Genomic DNA, 21,312 nt, shown 5'->3' with positions numbered 1-21,312 from the left:
GAAGCAGAGAGGGGGTTACCCCTGTGAGGACCTGGGGAGCAAAGATATGGGTGAAGGGTGTTCCAGTTAATCATGCTGCAGACCTCCTGGACCCCACCAGATTTCTGGTTCCTTCTTGAGGCTGGAACCATGGCTAAGGTGGCTAGGACTAGAAAGACATCTAGATGGCATAAGGGAGAAACTGTATGTAAACACTCATTTTTCATCTATATCCGAAAGTGTGCTTGAGGCCCTAAATGATCAGTGATGAGGTCTGACCTCCAGGAGGGCAGCCAGTGCCATGCACTATGGGTATCAATCAGTGTGCATGGAACTGAAGGGACTGGGGAGGGGAAGAACACTGAGGAGGAAGGAGAGGCTTTTCATTAGGAAGCAAACCAGAGCAGGATATCAGGATGGAAGGAAAAGAATTAGTAAGATTTGTGAGAAGGATCCAGAATGGCAAAGAGAAATTCCCTTTTTATTCAGTGCTGCTCTGGACAGCCTGAGGCCAGGTACTTTTCCTGTGTTCTTATGGTGGAATCCTGTAATGCTAGCACTGTCATCCGCCCTTTGATGGAAATGGGGAATTAGAGAGGTTGAAGACATAGCTCAAGGTTGTATAGTGAGCAAAGCTGAGGAAAGCAGACAAAGGAATGGACCCAGGAGAGACTAGGACAGGCATAGGGGCTGCAAGAGACACTGTCTAAAAGATATGGTGAATAGCTGGGCATGGTGGTGCACGCCTTTAATCCCAGCACTCGGGAGGCAGAGGCAGGTGGATCTCAAGGCCAGCCTGGTCTATAGAGCAAGTTCCAGGACAGCCAGAGCTGCACAGAGAAACCCTGTCTCAAACAAACAACAAACAAACAAACAAAAAGATATGGTGAGGAAAAGTTCTTCATATGACATAGGTTAACAAGGAGGTTGGCCTGAAGTCATGAAGTGTTTGGGATTTAAAAAAATAAAATGAAGAGTTGCTTGAGTAGAGATGCCCTTGAAGATTTCTAGTAGAAGGCAGACATGATCCACTTAGTACTCTGATGGACAAACCTGCCCCAGTAAGTGCATTATCAAAAAGAAAGCAGAGGGGAATGAGACCAGATGGAGACCCATTCAGAGGCACGGATGTGGCACATGTCTGACCTACAACAGTGGTGGAGAGAAGAAAGAGAACCTGGGCCTGATGCAAGCCCTACAACATGGGTGGAGTGGACGGAACATGAATGCAGTTTGGGACCTTGCAAGGCTGAGGTGAGAAGACACACATCCCAGGTGATCTGAAGCCCGGTACTGTGAATTCAGAGGCCCAAGGATCTTTTTATAAGCAGACACTGACAGCTCTAGTTGGGGGCTGTCCCTGCTTTCACTTCTCTCAAGGCATTCCTCACCTCCTCTGTCTCTGTCTTCCCTGACATACCCCTAAATCCCAGCTCCTAACAGCATTTAATCTGGCAAACCCAGGATTTTCCCATGAGAGGAATCCTAATGAAGCAGAATGGAGAGATGCCGAGGCAGAGAACGAACTTGGAGACCCTAAGCCCATCTAAAAACTACACACAGCCCTAGTATAGGTGGGTCCCCTTTCCTTTCTTTATGTGGGTTTGTGTGTACACATGTGTATGCACACATGTGGGTGCATGGTCCTATGGGTGCACGTGTGGAGGCAAGAGGTCAATGTCTGGTGTCTTCTGCTGTGGCTCTCTATTTTTTTTTAATTTTTTGACTCTGTGTGTGTGTGTGTGTGTGTGTGTGTGTGTGTGTGTGTTGCTTGCACATATGCATGTGCACCGTGTGCAGATCCCTGGAACTAGAGTTACAGACAGTTGTGAGATGCAGTGTGGGTACCAGGAATCCAACCCAGGCCCTCTGCAAAAGCAACAAGTACTCTTAACCATGAAGCCAACTCTCTAGCCCTCTACCTTACTTTTGGAGAAGGGTATCTCACTGAACTGTAGCTTACCGAATGACTAAACTGGCTGACAGCAAGCTCCAGGGGCCTTCCCATGCCCACCTCACAAGCTTGCTATTAGCCGTGGCTCCAGGGGCTAGAAATCCACACTCCTATCCTCATGTTCATACAGCCAGCACTCTGCCCACTCCGTCCACTGAGCTATGCCCCCAACCACCCCCCCTTAAGTTAAAATAGCTTAATGCAATGTTGTAACCAAAACGGTCTAATTAGGTAAAACTGACTTCTTAGGAGAGAGAAGAATAGCATTTGAGTGCTATTTGCCTTAAGGACCTTGTATGCACTTGTAAGAAGCTTGGACTGTATCCTGTTGAAAACTATAGCTACTTAAAGCGTTAAATTTAAATATGCTTGGCTTTTGAAAGTATCCTCTGAAATAAGTTCCTTTTTACAGAGGTGGCAACTGAGGTTCTTCAAAGTGAAATAACTTGTCTAAGATTATACAAGGGGCAAGTGTCTAGGTCAGGATTTGAACTAAGAAGAATAAACTGCAATATATAAAAATTGCTCTAATGGAATTGTGGAGAGGTTGCTGAAGGACGGTCAAATGTTCAGAGGGGCCGCACTACCAACTTTCAGGCCTGGTGACACTTGTCCAAGGAATTGTTCGAGGGAACGAGGAGGAGGCAGGAAGGAGGGGGACGTTCTGAATGGGCAGAGCATCTTAAACCATGGTCAGCACCCACCCCAATGTCCTGATGGCTACAGCCGAGAGTATTTATAGCAGGTGGTGGGAATGGTAGAGGCTGCCATGAACCAGAGTCTGAAGAACAGTGGCCAGTGTGAAGGGAGGGACAAGCATGGGACTGTGGAGCTCTTGCTCTGATACACAGTAATTCAGTTCAGCCCAACCTGTGCTTTGGAAGCACAGACAATTGAAGCAAGGGCTTATCTCAGCTGCATGTTGAAGAGTCTAAGTGGTGAAGAGCCCCCTTTAGGGGCAGAAGACTGAAACTGAGTTGTTAGCTGGTTGGGACAGGGACAAGACATCACTAGAAACAATGAAAAAGAACATCTTAGGTGAGGGAGCTTGTTCAATGATACAATTTAAGACCAAACTGGGGCTTAAGAGAAGAGCATAAATAAATCACAAAACTAGATACAAAATTGATTCACAGTATCAGGCAACCCAGTGTAAAAATGTTCCATTGCTAGCTCTGTACAGTTGCTAAGGAGACCCTGGGAATGAAGCTTATACAAAGGGTGTCTCTGAGGGCAGCTCTTGAGGCATAAGCATAAGGGAGTGGCAGGAGGAAGTTTATGGCCTCCTAGAGGGATTGGTCAGTCATTTATTAAGTAACTTCAGGGAGCAAATTTCTAGCTAGGAATAGCTAAGATGTATAAAGGTTCTCCTATTGTCAGGCATTGTTTGAAACAACTCTCTAGAATATCTACAGGAATAAGGAAATAGAGCACAAATATTTTGATGTCCCAGCACCATATAACTAGTAAGCAGCTAGGCTAGGATTTAAATGCAAGCAACATGACACTACAAATATACTCATATGCACAAATATATATATTTGTAGTTCTTACTTGTTTGTTTGTTTAAGACAGTCTTGCTGTGTACCCCGGCTGGTCTAGAACTTACAGCAATCCTCCTGCCTCTGTCTCCTGAGGGCTATAATTATTGGCTTGCACCACCATGCACTCCAAAGTTATTACATATTACCACTCCAAAAACAAATCATAATAGAAATAATAGCAACACTTCTGTAGGTAGTGTTTATGATGGGCCACATGCTATGGGATACCAGAAATACATTATCTTCTCAAAGATCACACAGTTCTCAGGTGGAAAAACTGTGACTCAAACTCTGACATTTCGGGGTGCTTGAACTTGAAGGGCAATAAAGTGCAGCAGGAGCTAGAAGACATTTGTACAAGGTACAGATGTGAAGCATAAAAGAGGAGGTCACTGACTTCTCTTGATGGGAGTGGCACTGAATTGTGGACAGGCTGAGATGCTGGAAGGCCTCACAGAGAGGTGACATGGGAGCCCAGTTTTAAAAATTGATTGGAGTTTGGTGATTAGGAGGCTGAGGCAGGAGGATTGCCAAGAGTTCTAGGCCAGCCTAGGCTGGATGAGACGCTGCTTAATCCCTTCCCCCAAAAAAATATGGTTTACTATTGATCAGACAGGATAATAAAGCAAGGTAGTAGGAAAAAATGGAGGTTCGAAAGAACCGATCACACTAGACCATTTGTATGGCTTTTGGAATTAAGTAGGTAGCAAATCAACAAGATGAGCCAGAAAGCAGGCAACGAGGTCAAAGAGATTTCCTTGCCTTTCCACAAAATGGGAGCCATTTTTAAATAGCCCAGGAAGTCTGGCTTCCTTGAAATCTATTTTCTCCTAATAATGACTGCCTGGCTGGGCCTGTTAGTACAGGTTGTTAATCCCAGCAGCTTGGGAGGTTGAAGCAGGAGGATCCCAAGTTCAAGGCCAGCCTGGGCAACTTAGTGAAACCCTGTTCCAAAATCACACACACACACACACACACACACACACACACACAGAGGATTTGCATTTCATTTTAAATTACCCTCAAGAAATATGAAAATCCCAGGATGGTTTTGCCCTATGGTTTTTATGCCTGAAACACTGCCCCTACCAACTTGCTAGATGTGTGAACCTCAGTTTGAGAAATATAGGGAGTGAACTGTCAAAAAGATTTTAAGCAAGGGAGTAATAGGATCAGTTCTGCAGTCTGGAAAGATCTGGCAGCTTTTGGGAAGAGAAGCTGGAGTTTCCAGATGTGGAGGTTAGGGAGACTGAGTAATATCTTCACCAAGTGGCTCAGAGGCTCAACTGAATGCCGATGGGTTAGGGGCTGGGGAGACAGACAGACAGAGCTTGGCATTGGACTGCTCAGAGGGGAGGTAGCTGAGAACATGTGGGAGAAATAGTGTAGGGTGCTCCCATGTCCCTGACTTAGGTAATACCCAAGAAAACCAGAAAAAAAAACAAGCATGCAGCGAGAAAGATGACTGGATTTGGACACCTGGAGCCTATGGTAACTGTGGGTCAAATGGACCAGAGACATCGAAATAGCAACCTGCAATTCAGCAGAGATTTGAGCTGAAAATCAAACTTGTTTAAGTTGTGCACAAAAGAATGGTGGTCATATGGAAGGCAGCTAACTTAAGAAAGGGGTTAAGAACAAACTGAGAATAACAGCAATCAAGAAGGCAGAGGTTCAGAAGTCAAGAGCTGCTGAAGAGGACTATCCAGCGAGGTGGGAGAGCAAGGAGAGTCGTGGCAGAAGCCAGTGAAGGGAAAGAGACTTAAAGGAAATGGTCAGCGTTGCTGAGTGCTACAGAGTGGTTAAGTACCGTTAAGAACAGAGCCAGAGAAAGGGCATAAGAGCCAAGAAATATTTCTACTATGGAAGACTCTTAAAACATCATTAATCAGGCCGTGAAAACAGTTGTACTCCTGAGAAATTAGTATAAAGAATAAAAGATGGTCTCCATGTAGGGTGTGAGCAAAACACAGCAATTCAAAGGGCCACACATTAGGAACTAGTGTGAACAGGAGGTAGTGGAGAGGCAGAAGTAGAAAGGGACCCACTCAGGCTGCTTTGTATTTGGTTCAGGAGGTAGTTAATACCATATGAGGAGGTGGCTGGGAACGTGTAAGAAAATGGTTTAGGATGCACCCATATTCCTGGCTTAGATTATTTCCAGGAAAACTAAAAAACAGGTATGAAGGGAAGGATGACTGAGTCTAGACATCCAAAGCCTGTGGTAACTATGGGCCAAATAGGCAGGGATATCAAAATTACACAAAATATAATTTTCTGAACTAAAAAAATCTTTCCATACATTTATCTTGTCCAGAGGAGACAGACATTTGAGAGTGGGAGGTTAACTTCAAACCCACAGCCACTTCACCACCTCTTCTTTGTTTATTTGTAGACAGGGTCTCACTATGTAGCTCTGGCTATCCTAGAACTCACTCTGTAGACCAGGTTGGCCTCAAACTCAGAGATCCGCTGCCTCTGCCTACCGAGTGCTGGGATTATTAAAAGCATGTGTCACTACACCGGCTACCTCACCCTCTTTGATTCATATTCATGAGAAAGGCAGGAAAGCTAGAAAACAGCACCAGGAACATGGTCTAGAGCAGCAGTTCTTAACTTATGGGTCAAGACCCCTTTGGAGGTCAAACAATCCTTTCATGGGGGCCACCTAAGACCATTAGAAAACACAGATATTTACATGGTTCTTAACAGTAGCAAAATTACAGTTATGAAGTAGCAACAAAAATAATTTTATGGTTGGAAGTCACCACCACATGAGGAACTGTATTAAAGGGTCACAGCATTAGGAAGGTTGAAAACCATTATTCTAGATGAAGGTTCATGACAGAGAATATTAGGAGCTGTTAGGGGGTTTTCCGAATTTGGGAAATCTGCCCTATTCAAGTAACAGAGCTATGCAGTAAGGAAAATAAAACAAAAAAGAAAGCCCACACAAGTGGCCTTGGGAGTCAATGTCAGACTGCCAGGCTAGAAAGGTCACTGGGGTCATTCAGGTGAGTTAAGGGAGGCCCAAGGAACTGGACAGCCTTGGTCTATGCCATGTTTAGGAAGTGGAAGTGTCCAAGCAGTGGTTCACATTCTCAGGGTATGTGACCCTTAACAAGAGACCACACAAGAGGAACCCAGGCTCTGCTCTGTGACACATGGGATCCAGGAACAAGAGAGGCAGATTGTTAAAGAAAGAAGTTTATCCTGTGGAACAGAGCACGTGTTGACGTCCATGTGACATGAGGAGCACCATGACCTGCCAGGCAAGTCACTCCCTGTCCCTATCATTTTCCAAGCGCTAGCCCCTGCACATTCCAGACTTTGAAGATAGAATCACATCAAACCTCTACAAGTTGGTACTTAACGCTCAGGGCAGACGAGAAAAAGGGAACACAAATCCTGGTCATACTACTGGCCAGTGACAAGCCCCAGAAGGCTCTGCTGCCCCTCCAGTCTGGAGCACACAGGAACAAATGTCCAACCCTTAGGAGTTCCACTGGACATCAATCAGGGGCTGAGCAGGGTGGGCGTTTGGAAGGCTTCAGCCTCCGTCCAGCCTAGTGCTGGGATCAGCGCACACGGCTCCTGTGTCCACAGGACACAGAGAATACATTGTCCATAAGGAGGATTATTCTGTACAAGAAACTCAGACAAAGGGAGAGGCTGTTTCCAGCTGCTTGGGGGAGGTGTGGAGGGGGTGGAGAAGGGCTCGACCTCACATTGGGCATTCCTGCTGAGTTCAGCTTCTTCCCTTCAGCAGCAGGGCAACCACATCCTCTCTAGCCTGTACCTAGCTAGTGCTGGCAATCCACAGAGCTACAACGAACATTTGGCCATAACCAACCCATCTTAGCTACTGTCCCCAAAAGGCACAGTTGAGTGTGAGGAGCCAGCTAAGTAGGACAGCAGTTCACACTGGAAGAAGACAAGGGACAGGTGACCAGGGCAATCAGCAATGGCTGAATCCCAGCCTCAGGGCAGAACCACAGAGAGGTCTTAGGCAACCCTGTTGGGCTTGACGTTGATTCCATAAGCTCCCATCTTCAGTGGGATGAACCGCTGTGGGAAGACTTCAAGTGTCACACTGCTGCTGCTTTCTCCATCCCAGAACCCGGAGACAATGGAGCAGACCTCTGTCCACCGATCCCCTTGTCCAAGGGCCCCAAATGCAGCACAAAGTACAATCCCCAAGCAGAAAATGATCAGAAACAGGAATGGTGGAGTAGTGCAGTCACCTACAAACCCCAAATCTAAACAGTAAACAGTTTTGTCTTTTTCACAGGCAACTCCACATACACTGCTCCTGAAAGATCAAGCAGTAGGGGTTCCAGACATCCTTGCCATTGTGGGGTGAACTGGTATATGAGCCCCAGAAGAGGGAGATCAGCAGATGTGCATGCTGAGGTGTCTGGTGCTCTGGAGGGAGGAGGTAGTAGAAATGACAGCATGTGCTACCCGAGCAACTAACAGAGGTGTGGGTGCCTTCACCACTCAAGTGTTTGCTTAAGGGCATGAGATGCAGGTGAGGGCCTGAATGCTTCTCCTGCAGCAAGAAGATATTCCTGTTCTTGGAGGACAAGGAAGCCATTTCAATAGCGTGGTTCATCTGGGACAGCGAAGACTTGGGGTTGGTTACAGGTGGAGTAAATGACAGCAATCACCAAAAGATGCTCTGAGAGTCCGCAAAAGTCCAGCTAGAGCTCTAGTCAATACCTAAGTTAGCGCTGACATTTAGTGGGAAGGGAGGAGATGAGAAGATAAACAACACCTGGATGGGCTAATGGGCCAGCCTGTTTAAGTGGGGGAAAGGTTTGCCATTGCCTCAGAGCAGATGACAGGACTCCCCTGGTGCAGTGTGCTGTGGTCAATTAGCTTGTCAACACCACTCCCGGTCCACAGACCAGCAACAGAGGACCACTCTTCCAGGCCTTTGCTGCCACAGCCTGGTAGAATGCTGTTTAACAAGGACCAAAGACCAAAGCACTAGTGTGTGACAGAAGAGAACTCACACAGTGTAGCCGGAAGAAAGTCTTCGGGTTTTTAAATAAAAGAAAAATTAAAGATAAGGAAATACTTTAAGGAGAACAAATTAAAATTGCCTGGTACACTGTTCATAAATTTCAATCAGACAACCCTGAGCCAGTGAACATCAATTTAAATAACTTTATTGAACAAAGAAACCTTTTGGCCCACTTCTGCTGACTCAATCCCTGCCCTTGCCCACAAAAGAAGACTGAGAAAGCTAACATGGCTGCCTGTCCAGAAATTCAGTTCTTAACTCTACAAAAGCAGGCGAGGTGAATGGGCTGCTGCCCTTCCCACTTTCAATCTGGGTCTTATCTGAGCCACACGTTTAGTGAGGTGGAAGAGCACAGAAACAGGGAGTAGTTACTGTGAGGTCAGTAAGCCCCGTGAGTGACAACGTGAAGCATAACTCCTCTCCAAGGAGGAAGATGTACTTTATCTGTGCTGTTGCCTGACAGGGCCTATCCTGCTGCTCCCTAGACTTCTTCATGACAGAGTAGGGTAAAAGATGGGTACTGTTACCTATTTCCCAGGTAAAAGCTGAACTGCTTTCATCAGACCTGTAGGTGGACAGTGTCCCAGCCTAGAAACCTCTTCGCCTGTAGCTTGGATGGAGCCAGCAAGATGGAACCTGGGCAGAAGAGCCTACAGAAACAATACACCTCGAAGACATACAGGCTGCCATGGTTCCTGGATTACTTGATCCCGTATCCATTAGTTCACCACTGTCATGGAGCTTTATCAATCACAGTAAGTTCTGGGTGCAGGACAGTGAATAGCAGGGTGGAAAAGTAAGAAACTATCATTTATTCAAGACCCAGTATTTCATATACCATGCTAAGTGTTTTACATTCGTTTTTCTCATTTTAATCCTCACAACAACCTTATGAGGTAGGTATTATCACCACTTACAAATAAGAACCCAGGCTCAGAAAAATGAGGTCACTTTCCCAAGGTCGCACAGCTATTCACAGTAGAGCTGAGATTTGTCTGTTGCTGAAAGCCTGTGTTCTTTTCATTGTACCCATCTAGGTAAGCCTTGAGCAAAAGATAATTTCATTGCCCAACTCAGCACAGATCACCTGAGAGTGGAGGCTGCTGTCCACACTCACCGCTGGTAGGGATGCAGTGAAGCTGACTTGATGTTGGTTTTTATTCCACTTGGCATTTTCCCTAAAAGTAACACAAAGACAGGCATCTGATCAATTTTCACAATAAATGAGAAATGCAGCTCTCAGATTCCTGTCATCTCCTGGCCCTCAGGACCTCTGTGGCTTCTGACTCTGGAGAGCAGAGATCACAGGTGTGCTGCTGCCTCACTCGGCTCCCTCACTGAAGGTATCGAGGAGGAAAGGGGTGTTCTGAAAGGAGAAGAGGGGTCTGAACAGTCCCCCCAACGGTCTTCTGCTCATCTACCTCTGGAAAAGACAGGTATGTGGCCTATGTGGCCCCTGTTTAATGTCACAGGTAGAGAGTAGTGTGTTCTCTGTTGTTTTAGTTGTCCTTTTCCCTAGACAGCCTGAAGAGATACCCGTGCAGAAGAGCTGCCCCTGTGAACTCCTCCAGACTGCTCTCACAGGAAGTAAAAATGAGCTTGAGAGAGGGCAGGAAGCCAAGACTAAGGGACAGGGTGAGAGGAAAGAATCCAGGCAGACCCAAAAAACTACCAGCTTGTTGATTATCTACCGAATGGTCTTGATTATCTACCAAATGGTCTTGATCAAGGTCCGCTCACTTATTTCTCTACCATCCAGAATAAATAGGACAGTTGAGACAAAAATCTGAGACAGATGTAAAAGGTAACAACAGCTCCTGCTAGTCAAGGGCCTTCTTCTCTGGTACCTGTTGCACAGCTTCTGACTGTCTTTTGAGTGACCATGCAAAGGAGGAAAATCTCCAGGTCTGGGGTTGATGGAGGCTTAATCTAGCTCTTTCTCACACTCCTGCAGTCAGTCCATGTTGCCCTACCTGGTTGACCTGCTTGAGCCATCTGGACTCCACTGAGCATTGTCTGCGGCTGGTTTGGAGCACCTGCCATCTGAACTTGCTGTAATCCTGAGGTTCCTGCAAGGATAGTACCAGCTCCTGGCTGGCCAGGTTGGCCAGGACCACTGCTACCTGAAGGTCTCCAATTAGACAGCCCCTTCCCAAAGGCAACAGCTGCCACTAAAGCATTAGTGTCTGCAGGGTTGAAAGTCTGCTTGTTTGACCGGAGACCTGGAGAAAAAAAAGGAAAAAAAAAAAAAAAAAAGCAAGAACGCTGAAGTGTGTATTCAGTTCTAGACTAAACCCAGCAGCTAGGAGGCCAGTGATGACCACCAGGCTTACAGTTCTGACTGCAGAAACATCTAGAACCTCTCCAGCCCCATCAAAGAGCTCGAAGTCCCCAAACCTATCTTTAATTTTCACTTTGTCCATTTCCTCCATTTGCTTCCAGGCTAGTCTTAAACACAGAGCACTGATAAGACACAGACCTTTCCTCGCCAGTTCACGCTTCTTCTCTAAAACCATACTGACTTATTTTGTGTGTGGTGGTCAGAGGACAACCTTTTGGTTCTTCCCTCCACCATAGAGGTCACAGAGATCAAACTTAGGTCAGGCCTGGCAGCAGGTGCCTTTGCCCACTGAGCCATCTTGCCAGCCCCAGCAGCTCATTCTTAAGTCCTCACTTCACCATCAGGCAGACTACCATTCCTGTTCTAGTGGTCTTGTACAGCTCTCCCTGTTTGCCAACCATCCCTCCTTACCTCCACTCTCTGACTCTCGTTCCTCTTTGCTGATTTTCTCCAAAAGGTTTGAGCACATTTTATTCAAGCTCTGGATCTGCTTCTGTAACACATACGAATTGATGTAGTGATTAGTAATGATTCTCATGAAGCATCTTTCTTATGTTCTTCCAGAGGCAGCCCAGCTTAACCAACCCCTACTACACAGGCTTGGTAAAGTCTTGCTTCTTATGAAGGGATGGGGATGGGGCAGCAGGGCAGTGACTCAGTCCAACCTGAGCTGCATCAGCACCAATTCTGGCAGCATCTGTTGTCAGCTGCTTCTCTTGCTCTTCAACCTCAGGGTCAGGCTTGGTTCTCAAATGGTCAGGGACAACCTCATGGCTGAAAACAGGCACTCGTCCTTCAGTCTGACGCTGTAACACAGATTGTATTGATCCTATTGTGCTATCCAAGTAAACTGATTCTAACCCAGTTTCCTTTCCACAGGCAACTGCATTTTCAGAGACAACACAACCTGAGGCACAAATATAGCTTTCTGTGGCACTGTCTTTTCACACACACTCCATCAGAACTAGGGCAAATTAAATTCCACCCTCCACAGCCACACTGTAATTTTCTTTTTGTTGTTGTTTCTGTTTTGTTTGGTATTTTTTTATTCCCCACCCCCACCCCATTCTGGGGACCAAACCAGGACTTTGTTTGCTCTACCACTGAGCTAAATTCCCAACCCCACATTTTAAAGACTGATCAGACAAAGTCACACGCAGGCAGAACTGACTTTTTTTTTTTTAAGAAAAGAAAGGTCATGGACTTGGTGATATGGGCCTTGGTTATCACAGCATTGTTTAAGTGTGACTCCAGCCTCCAGAAGGATGAAAAAGCAAGTCTTCCAGATGGCAGCCCTTACTTTTCATTGCTATACAGAGGATCCAATCAACAACTGTGCGCTAGACTTTCATTTAAGGACTTGATTTCCCAAGTTCAATCCTTTCTTCTTACCATGAGGTCTTCATCTCGATCTGGGGACAGCACCAGGGGGATGATGACCTGGTTACGGAACAGTGGTGTCTTCTCATGCTTTAAGACCTTGTTCAGAGTGTTCAACTGTCCAGACAGCAGTGCAAAGCTGTCTAGGACAGAAGGCCTGGGGGTGGTAAGAAGTCATCAGAACGATTTTTCCCTATAAGTAATCTCTGTAAGTTCCCAATGCTGGAACACCCAGACTCACCCCCAGAAGACTCACAGCCCTATGACTAGCCTAGGCAAGGACCAGATTTGCTAGCAGAGAGGATGGAGTTGGGAAAGAGGAACACACTTTCAATTTCTGACACAGACATAGGAAAAAAAAAGCAACTCATTGCTTGAATGGGATTGGGAGTAGTGGAAAACAGAGACTGTGGTTATACTATGGTAATCTTAAAGTGGATAAAAGCCTCCTTCCTAGTCTAGTAACAGAATCCATCATTCCAGAGTAGGCTGTATCTCAGGCTGAGCCCCATCTGTGGAAGGAGATCCAGTATGAATGTAGCTATAATTGTCCTCCACTGGGGGAATACCTCCTCACCAAAGAAGTCAAGTGTAAGAATTAAAACCTAGAAATAACCACGGTTGGGAAACTGGGCACTTCTCTACTTCCTTGCAATGGAGGCCTTAAGCCAAACTATACTTGTCAGTGTTGAGCAACCTAGTTCTTTCCAAACCAAAAAGGATATTTGCAAACTGATAAATAGTTACATCACTGGAGATGTCCTGTCAGCCAGGGGGCTTGGCCCCACCACCCATGGATCCCTCTCCAGCCTGTCCTGGCAATCCTTACCAGGTCAGCCGGTCGTACTCGTTTTCCAACTTGTAAATGAAACTCCCCAGCGAAGTCTTCAGATCAGCCACTTGATTCAGCAGGGCATCTAATGACGCCTCAAGCTGCTTCTCCTCCCTCTGCAGCAGTAGGATGTTTGGTTACTCAGATACAAGTGAGGGTGACACATACAGAAAAGCTCAATTGTTTTCTGTCTTGGTATTTGGGTTACAGACAGCATCAACCCTTAGACCTTTCAACCTGTTCACCTGGCCTAAAGTCCTCCTACCAACTGATTCCTTCTATCATCCTCCTACACCACGGTACTTCAATAGGAACATTGCACCAGACCTAATTCCCTTCTGCTTATGACTTCATGATTTTTTTTGTCTTCATAACAAAATTGGCTTAGAGCTGTATCATTTCTCCTCTTTTCTCCTCCCAGCTCAAAAGGTTTGCCTCTCTTAAAGCCGACCTTCTCTTAGATCTGCAGCGGAGTTAACAAGACCATGCTCAAGCCGGAGCACAGGCTTCTTTGTAAGTCTAGCCCTTTTCTGGAAAATGGACATAGTCTGCCTACCACCCTCCTGCCTGCTGTCATGACTCTGCTTCCCTTGGGCATATGGAGAATCCTTGGATTGTGTCACTCTGTGGGGTTGGTGTTGACACATTTCTTTCAGAAAGTTCAGTACATTTTAGAAAGGTTTGCCATGATAGCAGGGGTGCTAGCCATGATAGCAGGGGTGCTACCAGCACTTAAGGCCAGAAGGAATTCCTGAAGTTCATTATCTCACGGTACCTCTGTAGTACATATACGTACATCATGATCCTCTGCCTTGTGAGCGCAGCTACTGTCAACGACACAGTCTGGAGAATCTCACATTTTGCCTTTATGTGTGAGGCTTTCTCTGAATACCAGCTCTGCCGTCCCCATCCCCAACTGGTCGTTTATCCTTAGCATTTGCTGAGTCAATGTGTACTCATGGATCTCTCTCTGTGCCAGTATCCCAGTCTCTTTTGTAAGCTCGGGTGACCCATAAACACTCGCTGTAGGACTACCAGGTGCAACCGACTAAATGAGTAATGAATGACAAAGGCGAGGAAACCAACATTGTTTCTGAATGTTAGACAACTCTAAATGCTGAGTCTGCAGAGGGTTTCCGCTTGACCATCTGTGCTCTATTTACTCCACTTCTCCGCCCTTAGCAACTGGGTACAAGCCGGGAAGAATGTTACAAAGCTGATTTGCAAACCCGACACTGTGACTGATGGGTTAAATACTAGGTTCCACCCACACCTCGGATTACAAACAGCTTAGTTTTCGTCCTTCGCAGCCCACAATCCCTTCAGCCTTCTGAAGCCTTGTTATGCCTGTGTCCAACAGCCTAGGTCGAAGCCTGGTGCCAGCCCACTACTTTCTCGAACCTTCCCAAATGCCAACTCGATCCTTTCACACAATCAAGCAAGTCGGCCTTGCCTCCCCCCAGGCCTCTGACCCTCTCGCGTTAAACGCGGGCTCAATCCCCGCGCCTCCCGTAGCTGTCCTCGTCTCTTCCCGGTTCGCCGCCTTTCCCCCAAACAGCCGGGACCTCTGCCCTCTCTTCACATCCCTAACTGCCCAGAGTCCTTCGGTGGCTAGTGGATGGAAGGCCCAAGCCGCTTCTCACCTGCATTGCCACGGCCCGGCTGGCGCAACCACTTCCTCTTCCGGTTTCTCGCTCGGCCAGCTGTGCTCACCAATCAGAAAGCGTAGAACGCAGCCATCCCCACGACTTCCGGTTCCTGCCGGGTGCCGAGCTAGCTGGGTCAGAGGTCAGGAGTGGAGCAGCCTTCCTGGCCCGGGCCGGCGCGGGAGGGCTGTGTGATGGCCTCGGAGCGCCCGGAGCCGGAGGTGAGGGGCGGGCGGGTGCGGGGCCGAGGCCCGAGGGCAGGCGTGTAGCGGCCTCCAGCCTCCGGAGCCTCGAGGAGTCAGTCTGTAGCTGTTTTGTTTACTCAGATGCCATCCTGGTCCTCGTCTCCCACCCACAGACCTAGATACAGTGGTGCTGACAAAACTCGTGTTTGGGTTATTAGTTGGCGGTTTTCATCCGGCTACGCCGAAGCTGACCGACTTGGCGGGTTTTTGCATCTCATCTACTGGAATGTGATCGATAGCATGACTTGATTTCGCTTTAGCAGTCCATGCTTTTGGAAAAGCCCTGCAACCGTTCTAGCAGTCTTAACTTCCCAGATCCAGTTTCCTTCTTTATAAAAATGTTTGTTCTGTGGTGTGGCTTGGGGATCAAGTCAGATGAGGCACCCCTTAGATGCGAAGAACTCATGTAGGGAATCTGGCAGTATTTATTCTCAAGTACAGAGCAGAAAACTGAAAAGTCAGAGCAGGTGAGGTGCCTGATCATGCTAAGATGCCTGAGGACTGCTCATTCTAGCCGAATGAGAGGATCTGAGAAAGAAACAGAACCTTAGATTTGGCTAGAATGGCCGTGGCCACAGAAAAATACTTAGGAGGGAAGGGCGATGGATATGTGTAATGATAAAACAGTAATGGCAACTTGTTGACTTCTCACTGCTTGCCAGCCGCCACCCTGAGCACTTTACCGTTACCCATTCTTTCAGCCCTGTCAGGGAAACACCATTATCACCCCCCTTTTCAGGAAACTGAGGTACAGCTATTAAAAGAAATACAGTTGCACAGCCAGTATTAGGGCTAGAATTCCCAAATAGATAGGTCTAGCTCTAGACCTACAAGCTGTCCTCCGACCTGCACATGTACGCTATGACACGTTGTGCTTGTGTGCGTACAAAGTACTTATACATGTGTATGAGTACACACACGTGTGTGTCTGCGTGACTGTGATAGGGAAACTACACATGGGAAAACTCAATGAGTAGTGTAGAAACAGAATACCAAGGAGAAAAAGTGATGTTTAGAGATGTTAGGCTCCCGAGGAGAAAAATGAGTAGTGCTCTAGACCCAAAGTTGTGCTGCGTGTTAGGGTGGATGCAGACTGATGCACTCCTTAGCTTTGGGGAGGAAATGAACATTGACTTATACTAGGTGTTTCAGAAGAACAAATGAGGATGTTTAAGGTTTAGTGGGGCATTTAACCTTCCTCTATAAGCAGTTAGGTGGAGCTCAGGAAATGTAAGTTCTCTGAGTATCTAATACAGGTACAATCCTTATGAAATAGTCACTCTTGTTATCCCTGTTCACAAATGAGAAACCTCGCAGAGTCAGCTTTGGTCCAAGGTGCTCTTAACACTCGAATGCTTGCTTTTATTGTAGTGGTGGGTGAGGGGACTGAGATCAGACAGAGAGAAGGTTCACCTTGAGAGTTCAGGTTTATAATGGCGAGAGGCTTCCAATAGGAGGGAGGTATCCACATTATTTTGTACGAAGACAGCATATGGTTTGTCTTAGAAAAGGCTTGGAGAATAATTTGGCCCTTAATCTCAAACCCAGAATAAAGGAAGCACAGTGCCTGGAAGCAGATATTCAGCTTGGCATAAATGGTATGTAGGCCTCGATGGCTATTCTAAACAGTGACAGCCTTCCTCCAACGTTGTTCTTCCTCCCATTTAATTGCAATATCCCCACAGAGATATTGTTATCTAGATATTACAATAAAGAGATTGAAGCCTGGAAAACATTTCAGTCACCTGCATGATCACATGCATAGCATATAATAGAATACTTGAGAATCCAGATCTCTGATTCCCAAAGCCCTCTTTGTCTTGTTTATCAGACTGCTTCAGAAGTTAGGCACCATCAGACTCAAGGGAGGTTGGTATTGAGGTCTTGAAGTTCCATATGAATGTGAATGCTATGAAACATAACTAATTAAAAAAATTCTCAAACAGTAATATGGAAAAATCCCCAGGGGAGCTAGTTAAAATGTAGATTCTTGGTATCTGTCAGCTCTTAATTCAGTTGGTCTCTGATGGTACCCAGGAATCAAATGTGCATTTTAATAAACAACTCAGGTGATTCTGGTGCAGCTGGTGCTTGAATCCCACTTTGAAAAACATTCCAGCTGCTTAAATTCTCTTAAGCCAGCCTTCTGGTTCTGATAAAGTACATCTTGAATGTCTGACAACTTAGGAGACTTTGGAAATGTTTGAATCAAAGGATTACAGATAAAGGGGAATTTTCCCAGAAAGCTAGGCAAACATGCCTGGTTCAAGATGGATTCTGTAAGGACAGGTGAAACCAGACTTCAGTTTGGCCTTGGAGAAATCAGTCATTCCAAAGAGCATTGAAAGCAAGAGAAAGGTAAAGCAGTGGAAGCTGTACATTGTGAAACTGAGTGCTCAAATGCTCGTTCAGTAATGCAGTGGTTGTCTCTGCCCTCCATCCGGGTCATCTCCTGTAGAGAGCTCTGCTGGACCTTCATCATCCCATCCTCCTAAGACCCTGGACAGGATCAGGCTGCTTTGTTTCTTGCTGTCATAAAACCACATTCTTACCCGTTAGCATGCTTATTCAGTTTGTAATGATACAATAACTAGGGTGATTATTCAGTTTTTGTGCATGATAGGTAAGTTGGTCTGCTGGGAGTACAGGCTTGGGCTGGTGATTAAAAAAAAACTTGGGGGAATCAGAAAGGCTGCTTGCTGACCAAGAAGTCAAACCTGTTAAGATTTACCACTTTGACAAAATGGTAGGTTTCTTCCGGTGAGAGTACAGCTACCATAGTATATGTGTGGACAGAGGATAATAATATGTCCTGAGTCATCTTTGGCAGGGGTTTGTATGGTAGAAAAATAAGGATGCTGTTGAACTGACCATCCCTGAAGGCTCAGGGGAAAGAAACTAAAGCATTGACAGTTGATAGGCGTATGAGTGGAGAGGGTGACCCACAGGAACTTGATATGAGATAAAACCTAGGAGGCTTCATGTGCTCAGGAATCTTAAACATACTCAGTGAAGGTTTCTTTAATGTTGGCTGTGGGTAAGACGGAGACTGTTACTGACAAGTGTTCATGTAGCAGATTGGATACTTACTGGGTCTCATGTGAATCAGTGTGCCAAGCACAGGGGCACAAAAACAGAACAAAGCATCTCTCCTACCTTTGGGAGCTTATGGTTTATAAGAGAAAAACGTAAGCGTTTGTGAAAACACACTGCAAGAAGCTAAGTTTCCTGCATCTATGTGGGGGTCTGTTGGGAGCACTCCTCATGATAGCAAGGATAGATGTCACCTCTGCCGCCTTTCCTGTTACTGTGTGGGCTCCTGGGCAAGCTGCTTGCATTGGATGTGTATATACTGGGAACTCAGTGTCCTCTTTGTCTTCTATCTCTCTCATTAGGTAGAAGAAGCTGGCCAGGTGTTTCTGTTAATGAAAAAAGATTATCGAATCTCCCGAAATGTTCGCCTGGCTTGGTTCCTTAATCATCTGCATCAGACTGTTCAGGCCACACCCCAAGAATTCCTGGTATGTCCTAGTGACAGGTGGGAGGTGAGGGCATAGCCCAGAAGGATCTCTTTTTTTTTTTTCCTTAGAGCTCTAAGGCTGGGAGGGCGGTGGCTTTACCTGCAAAGCGCTTCCTTACAGAAAATGTGTTCATACTTTTTCTAGCTAGTGAGGCAGAGGATCTGTGGTTGGTTTATTGCGAGTGGAGCCAGTGGAGGGTCATTTTGGATATAGGAGGCAAGCCTAGGGAGCACTTCATATAGAGGATCCCCTGGACTGCATAGCAGTACCTTAGGTTGCTGTTAGGATTGTGTTTTCGGTTTACAGATGAGGACACTGATGTTAAAGAGGTTGAGTGCTTTTTCTGTACCCTCACAGCCACGACGTGGCCAAACTGGGAGTCAAAGAAGAAAGGGAACTCTTCTCAACCTTTTTTTTTTTTTTTTTTTTTTTTTAGTATGTCTATGTCTGAGTGTATGTCACATGTGTGTCTGTGTGCAGAGTGTATGTCACATGTGTGTAAGTGCCTGTAGAGACCAGAAGAGGGCATCGGATGCCCTGGAGCTGGAGTTACAGGTGGTTGTGAGCCACCTGACATGGGGTCCTCTTTGAGAGCACAAGTTTTCTTAGTCACTGAGCTGTCATGTCTCCTGCCCACGACTCCTTCTTTCTCCTCCATCTTGTCAGCTTCAGTCTGAGCAGGAGTTGGAAGTCCTCAGTGTTTTGCCCCCTGGATGGCAGCCAGATGAACCAGTGGTCCCAAGGCCCTTCCTTCTTGTCCCTTCCACACGGGTCACCTTCCTGGCTTGGCAGTATCGTTTTGTTATTGAGCTGGACCTCAGCCCATCTACTGGCATTGTGGTAAGTGGTTTGAGGGGAACAGTAACAAAGATGGAATGGGAATGAGAAGCAGGGAGAGCTGGGAAATGAAAACAACCTCAGCCTTATGGGAAAAGACAAGCCTGTGAATGCATGATGGGTGTTCAGAAACAGAGCCTACTCCGTATCCACAGGCACAGTCGATCATAAGAATGGGGTCCTGGGGGGCTGGAGAGATGGCTCAGAGGTTAAGAGCATTGTTTGTTCTCCCAAAGGTCCTGAGTTCAATTCCCAGCAACCACATGGTGGCTCACAACCATCTGTAATGAGATCTGGCACCCTCTTCTGGCCTGCAGGGATATGTGCAGACAGAACATTGTATACATAATAAATAAATAAATCTTTAAAAAAAAAAAAAAAAAAGAATGGGGTCCTGCTGGTCCTGGAAGCCTGCTTATTTCTATACTCTGCTTAGAGCTGCTTTGGACACTCTTGTGAGATCTCTCTCTCTCTCTCTCTCTCTCTCTCTCTCTCTCTCTCTCTCTCTCTCTTCATTGCCCTTAGGATGACTCCACGGGGGAGATCTTGTTTGATGAAGTTTTCCACGCTCTGTCCCGTTGTCTGGGCGGGCTGCTTCGGCCCTTCCGAGTGCCTGGATCCTGTATTGACTTCCAGCCTGAGATCTATGTAACAATCCAGGCCTATTCCTCCATTATTGGCCTGCAATCCCACCAGGTAGTGTGTCTTTTCTCCACACTTGTACCTGCAGACTGAGTTTCTGAGATAACCTGTTGAGACAACGCCCTATCCTGTCCCCACTGTTTGTACCCAGGTACCAGGTCCTCAGTTTTTCGGTCCCTCCCCCCCATCCTTCTCATTACCCCTAGTGTGTCTGTGTGTCTGTGTCTGTGTCTGTGTGTCTGTGTGACTACACCTTGTTGGTGAAAGTCAGAGGACAGCTTATGGGAGTCAGTTCTCTCCTTCTACAAGCATGGAACCCAGGTCATCAGACTTGGTAGCGAGGATCTACCTGCTGAGCCATCTCGCTCTCTGTCTCCCTCACCCCCTTGGCAGAGCCCCATGTCACTCAGGCTAACTTTGAGTTTGCTGTGTAGATGACCTTGAACTTCTGATTACTGCTTCCACTTCTCCAATGCTGGGGTTTGGAGGGTGTGAGCCACCCAGGGCTTCACGCATGCTCAAAGGTACTCTATCGATGGAGCTACAGCCCCAGCCTCTGCTGGCTTCTTGAACGTGCATCGGGTTTACTCCGGCAAGTCTCCTCTTGGTTGGTTGCTCAGGTCATAGAAGAGCTTTCCTCTGGTTAGTTGGCATTGGTTAGTTAGACACATACTTCTCTACCCATCCTGTAAACATCTTTGGTGTCTGGCCCTTGACTGTTTTCTTTGCTCTCACCGTCCCCTCCCCCCACACACACCTGGTGAGGACCCCAACCCTCACCTCCCCCACCAACTCCTTTAGTTCTGTGAAATGGTTTCTGTTGTGCTGACTCCTGTGAGGAGCCCAGGACACAATCTTTTAGGATACTCTTGTGGATTCTGAGCTATTACAATCCCCAGAAATATAATTTATTTTAACGACAGAGAAGGGTTCTTTTCTGAGGGCCCCGTGCGCTGTCGGGTGTCATGCTGACTGCACAAGTCATGGAAAGGTTTCTGATGGCAGAGCAGCCTATCGGAAAGCATTCCTTCTGGAAAATGTCCAGATCTGTTACTGAAATACTTGTTTTTGGCTTAGATAAGCATTGGCCCGATTTCCCCTCATCTGCTCTTTACCACCCTCAGCTCACTGAAACCGTCCCTTATGGCTATAGTGTCATCCTCAGCAGTCAGATTGTTCTTTGAGTGTTAGATGCCAAGAACAGCACCTAAAGGTCTGAAGTGTTAAGAGAACAGTTGGTACTCGCCAGGTCTCAAGGCACGACTGCCAGCCCTCTGCCCGAGTTTCAGGTGTCTCCTAACACAGCCATTAACTGGTGCTTGGAGGTGTATCTCCCGACGGAGGCCTGGCTCTGCACACACC

General features: G+C 46.6%; 2 protein-coding genes across 2 annotated transcripts in view; one reads left to right on the top strand and one right to left on the bottom strand.

Annotated features, from left to right (window-relative positions):
- Nucleotides 1-9,297: 9,297 nt before the first annotated feature.
- Med8 (mediator complex subunit 8) lies at nt 9,298-14,805 on the bottom strand. Its single transcript, XM_059254850.1, has 7 exons — nt 14,703-14,805; nt 13,057-13,175; nt 12,240-12,384; nt 11,513-11,653; nt 11,259-11,340; nt 10,480-10,728; nt 9,298-9,684 (listed from the first exon to the last, which is right to left on the bottom strand). The coding sequence occupies exons 1-7, from the start codon at nt 14,706-14,708 to the stop codon at nt 9,620-9,622; spliced, it is 807 nt and encodes a 268-aa protein (XP_059110833.1). The 5' UTR covers nt 14,709-14,805; the 3' UTR covers nt 9,298-9,619.
- Nucleotides 14,806-14,828: 23 nt separating this feature from the next.
- The window catches only part of Szt2 (SZT2 subunit of KICSTOR complex), a 45,856-nt gene continuing 39,372 nt past the window's right edge, over nt 14,829-21,312 (top strand). Inside the window, exons 1-4 of the mRNA XM_059254849.1 lie at nt 14,829-14,926; nt 18,346-18,471; nt 19,138-19,311; nt 19,834-20,004. Coding sequence (XP_059110832.1) covers nt 14,900-14,926; nt 18,346-18,471; nt 19,138-19,311; nt 19,834-20,004 — 498 coding nt within the window. The 5' untranslated portion in view covers nt 14,829-14,899. The remainder of the gene's footprint in view (nt 14,927-18,345; nt 18,472-19,137; nt 19,312-19,833; nt 20,005-21,312) is intronic.

This window comes from Peromyscus eremicus, chromosome 2 (assembly GCF_949786415.1).
Source record: "Peromyscus eremicus chromosome 2, PerEre_H2_v1, whole genome shotgun sequence".
NCBI classification, from domain to species: Eukaryota; Metazoa; Chordata; class Mammalia; order Rodentia; family Cricetidae; genus Peromyscus; species Peromyscus eremicus.
This window is presented reverse-complemented; position numbering and strand designations above follow the sequence as displayed.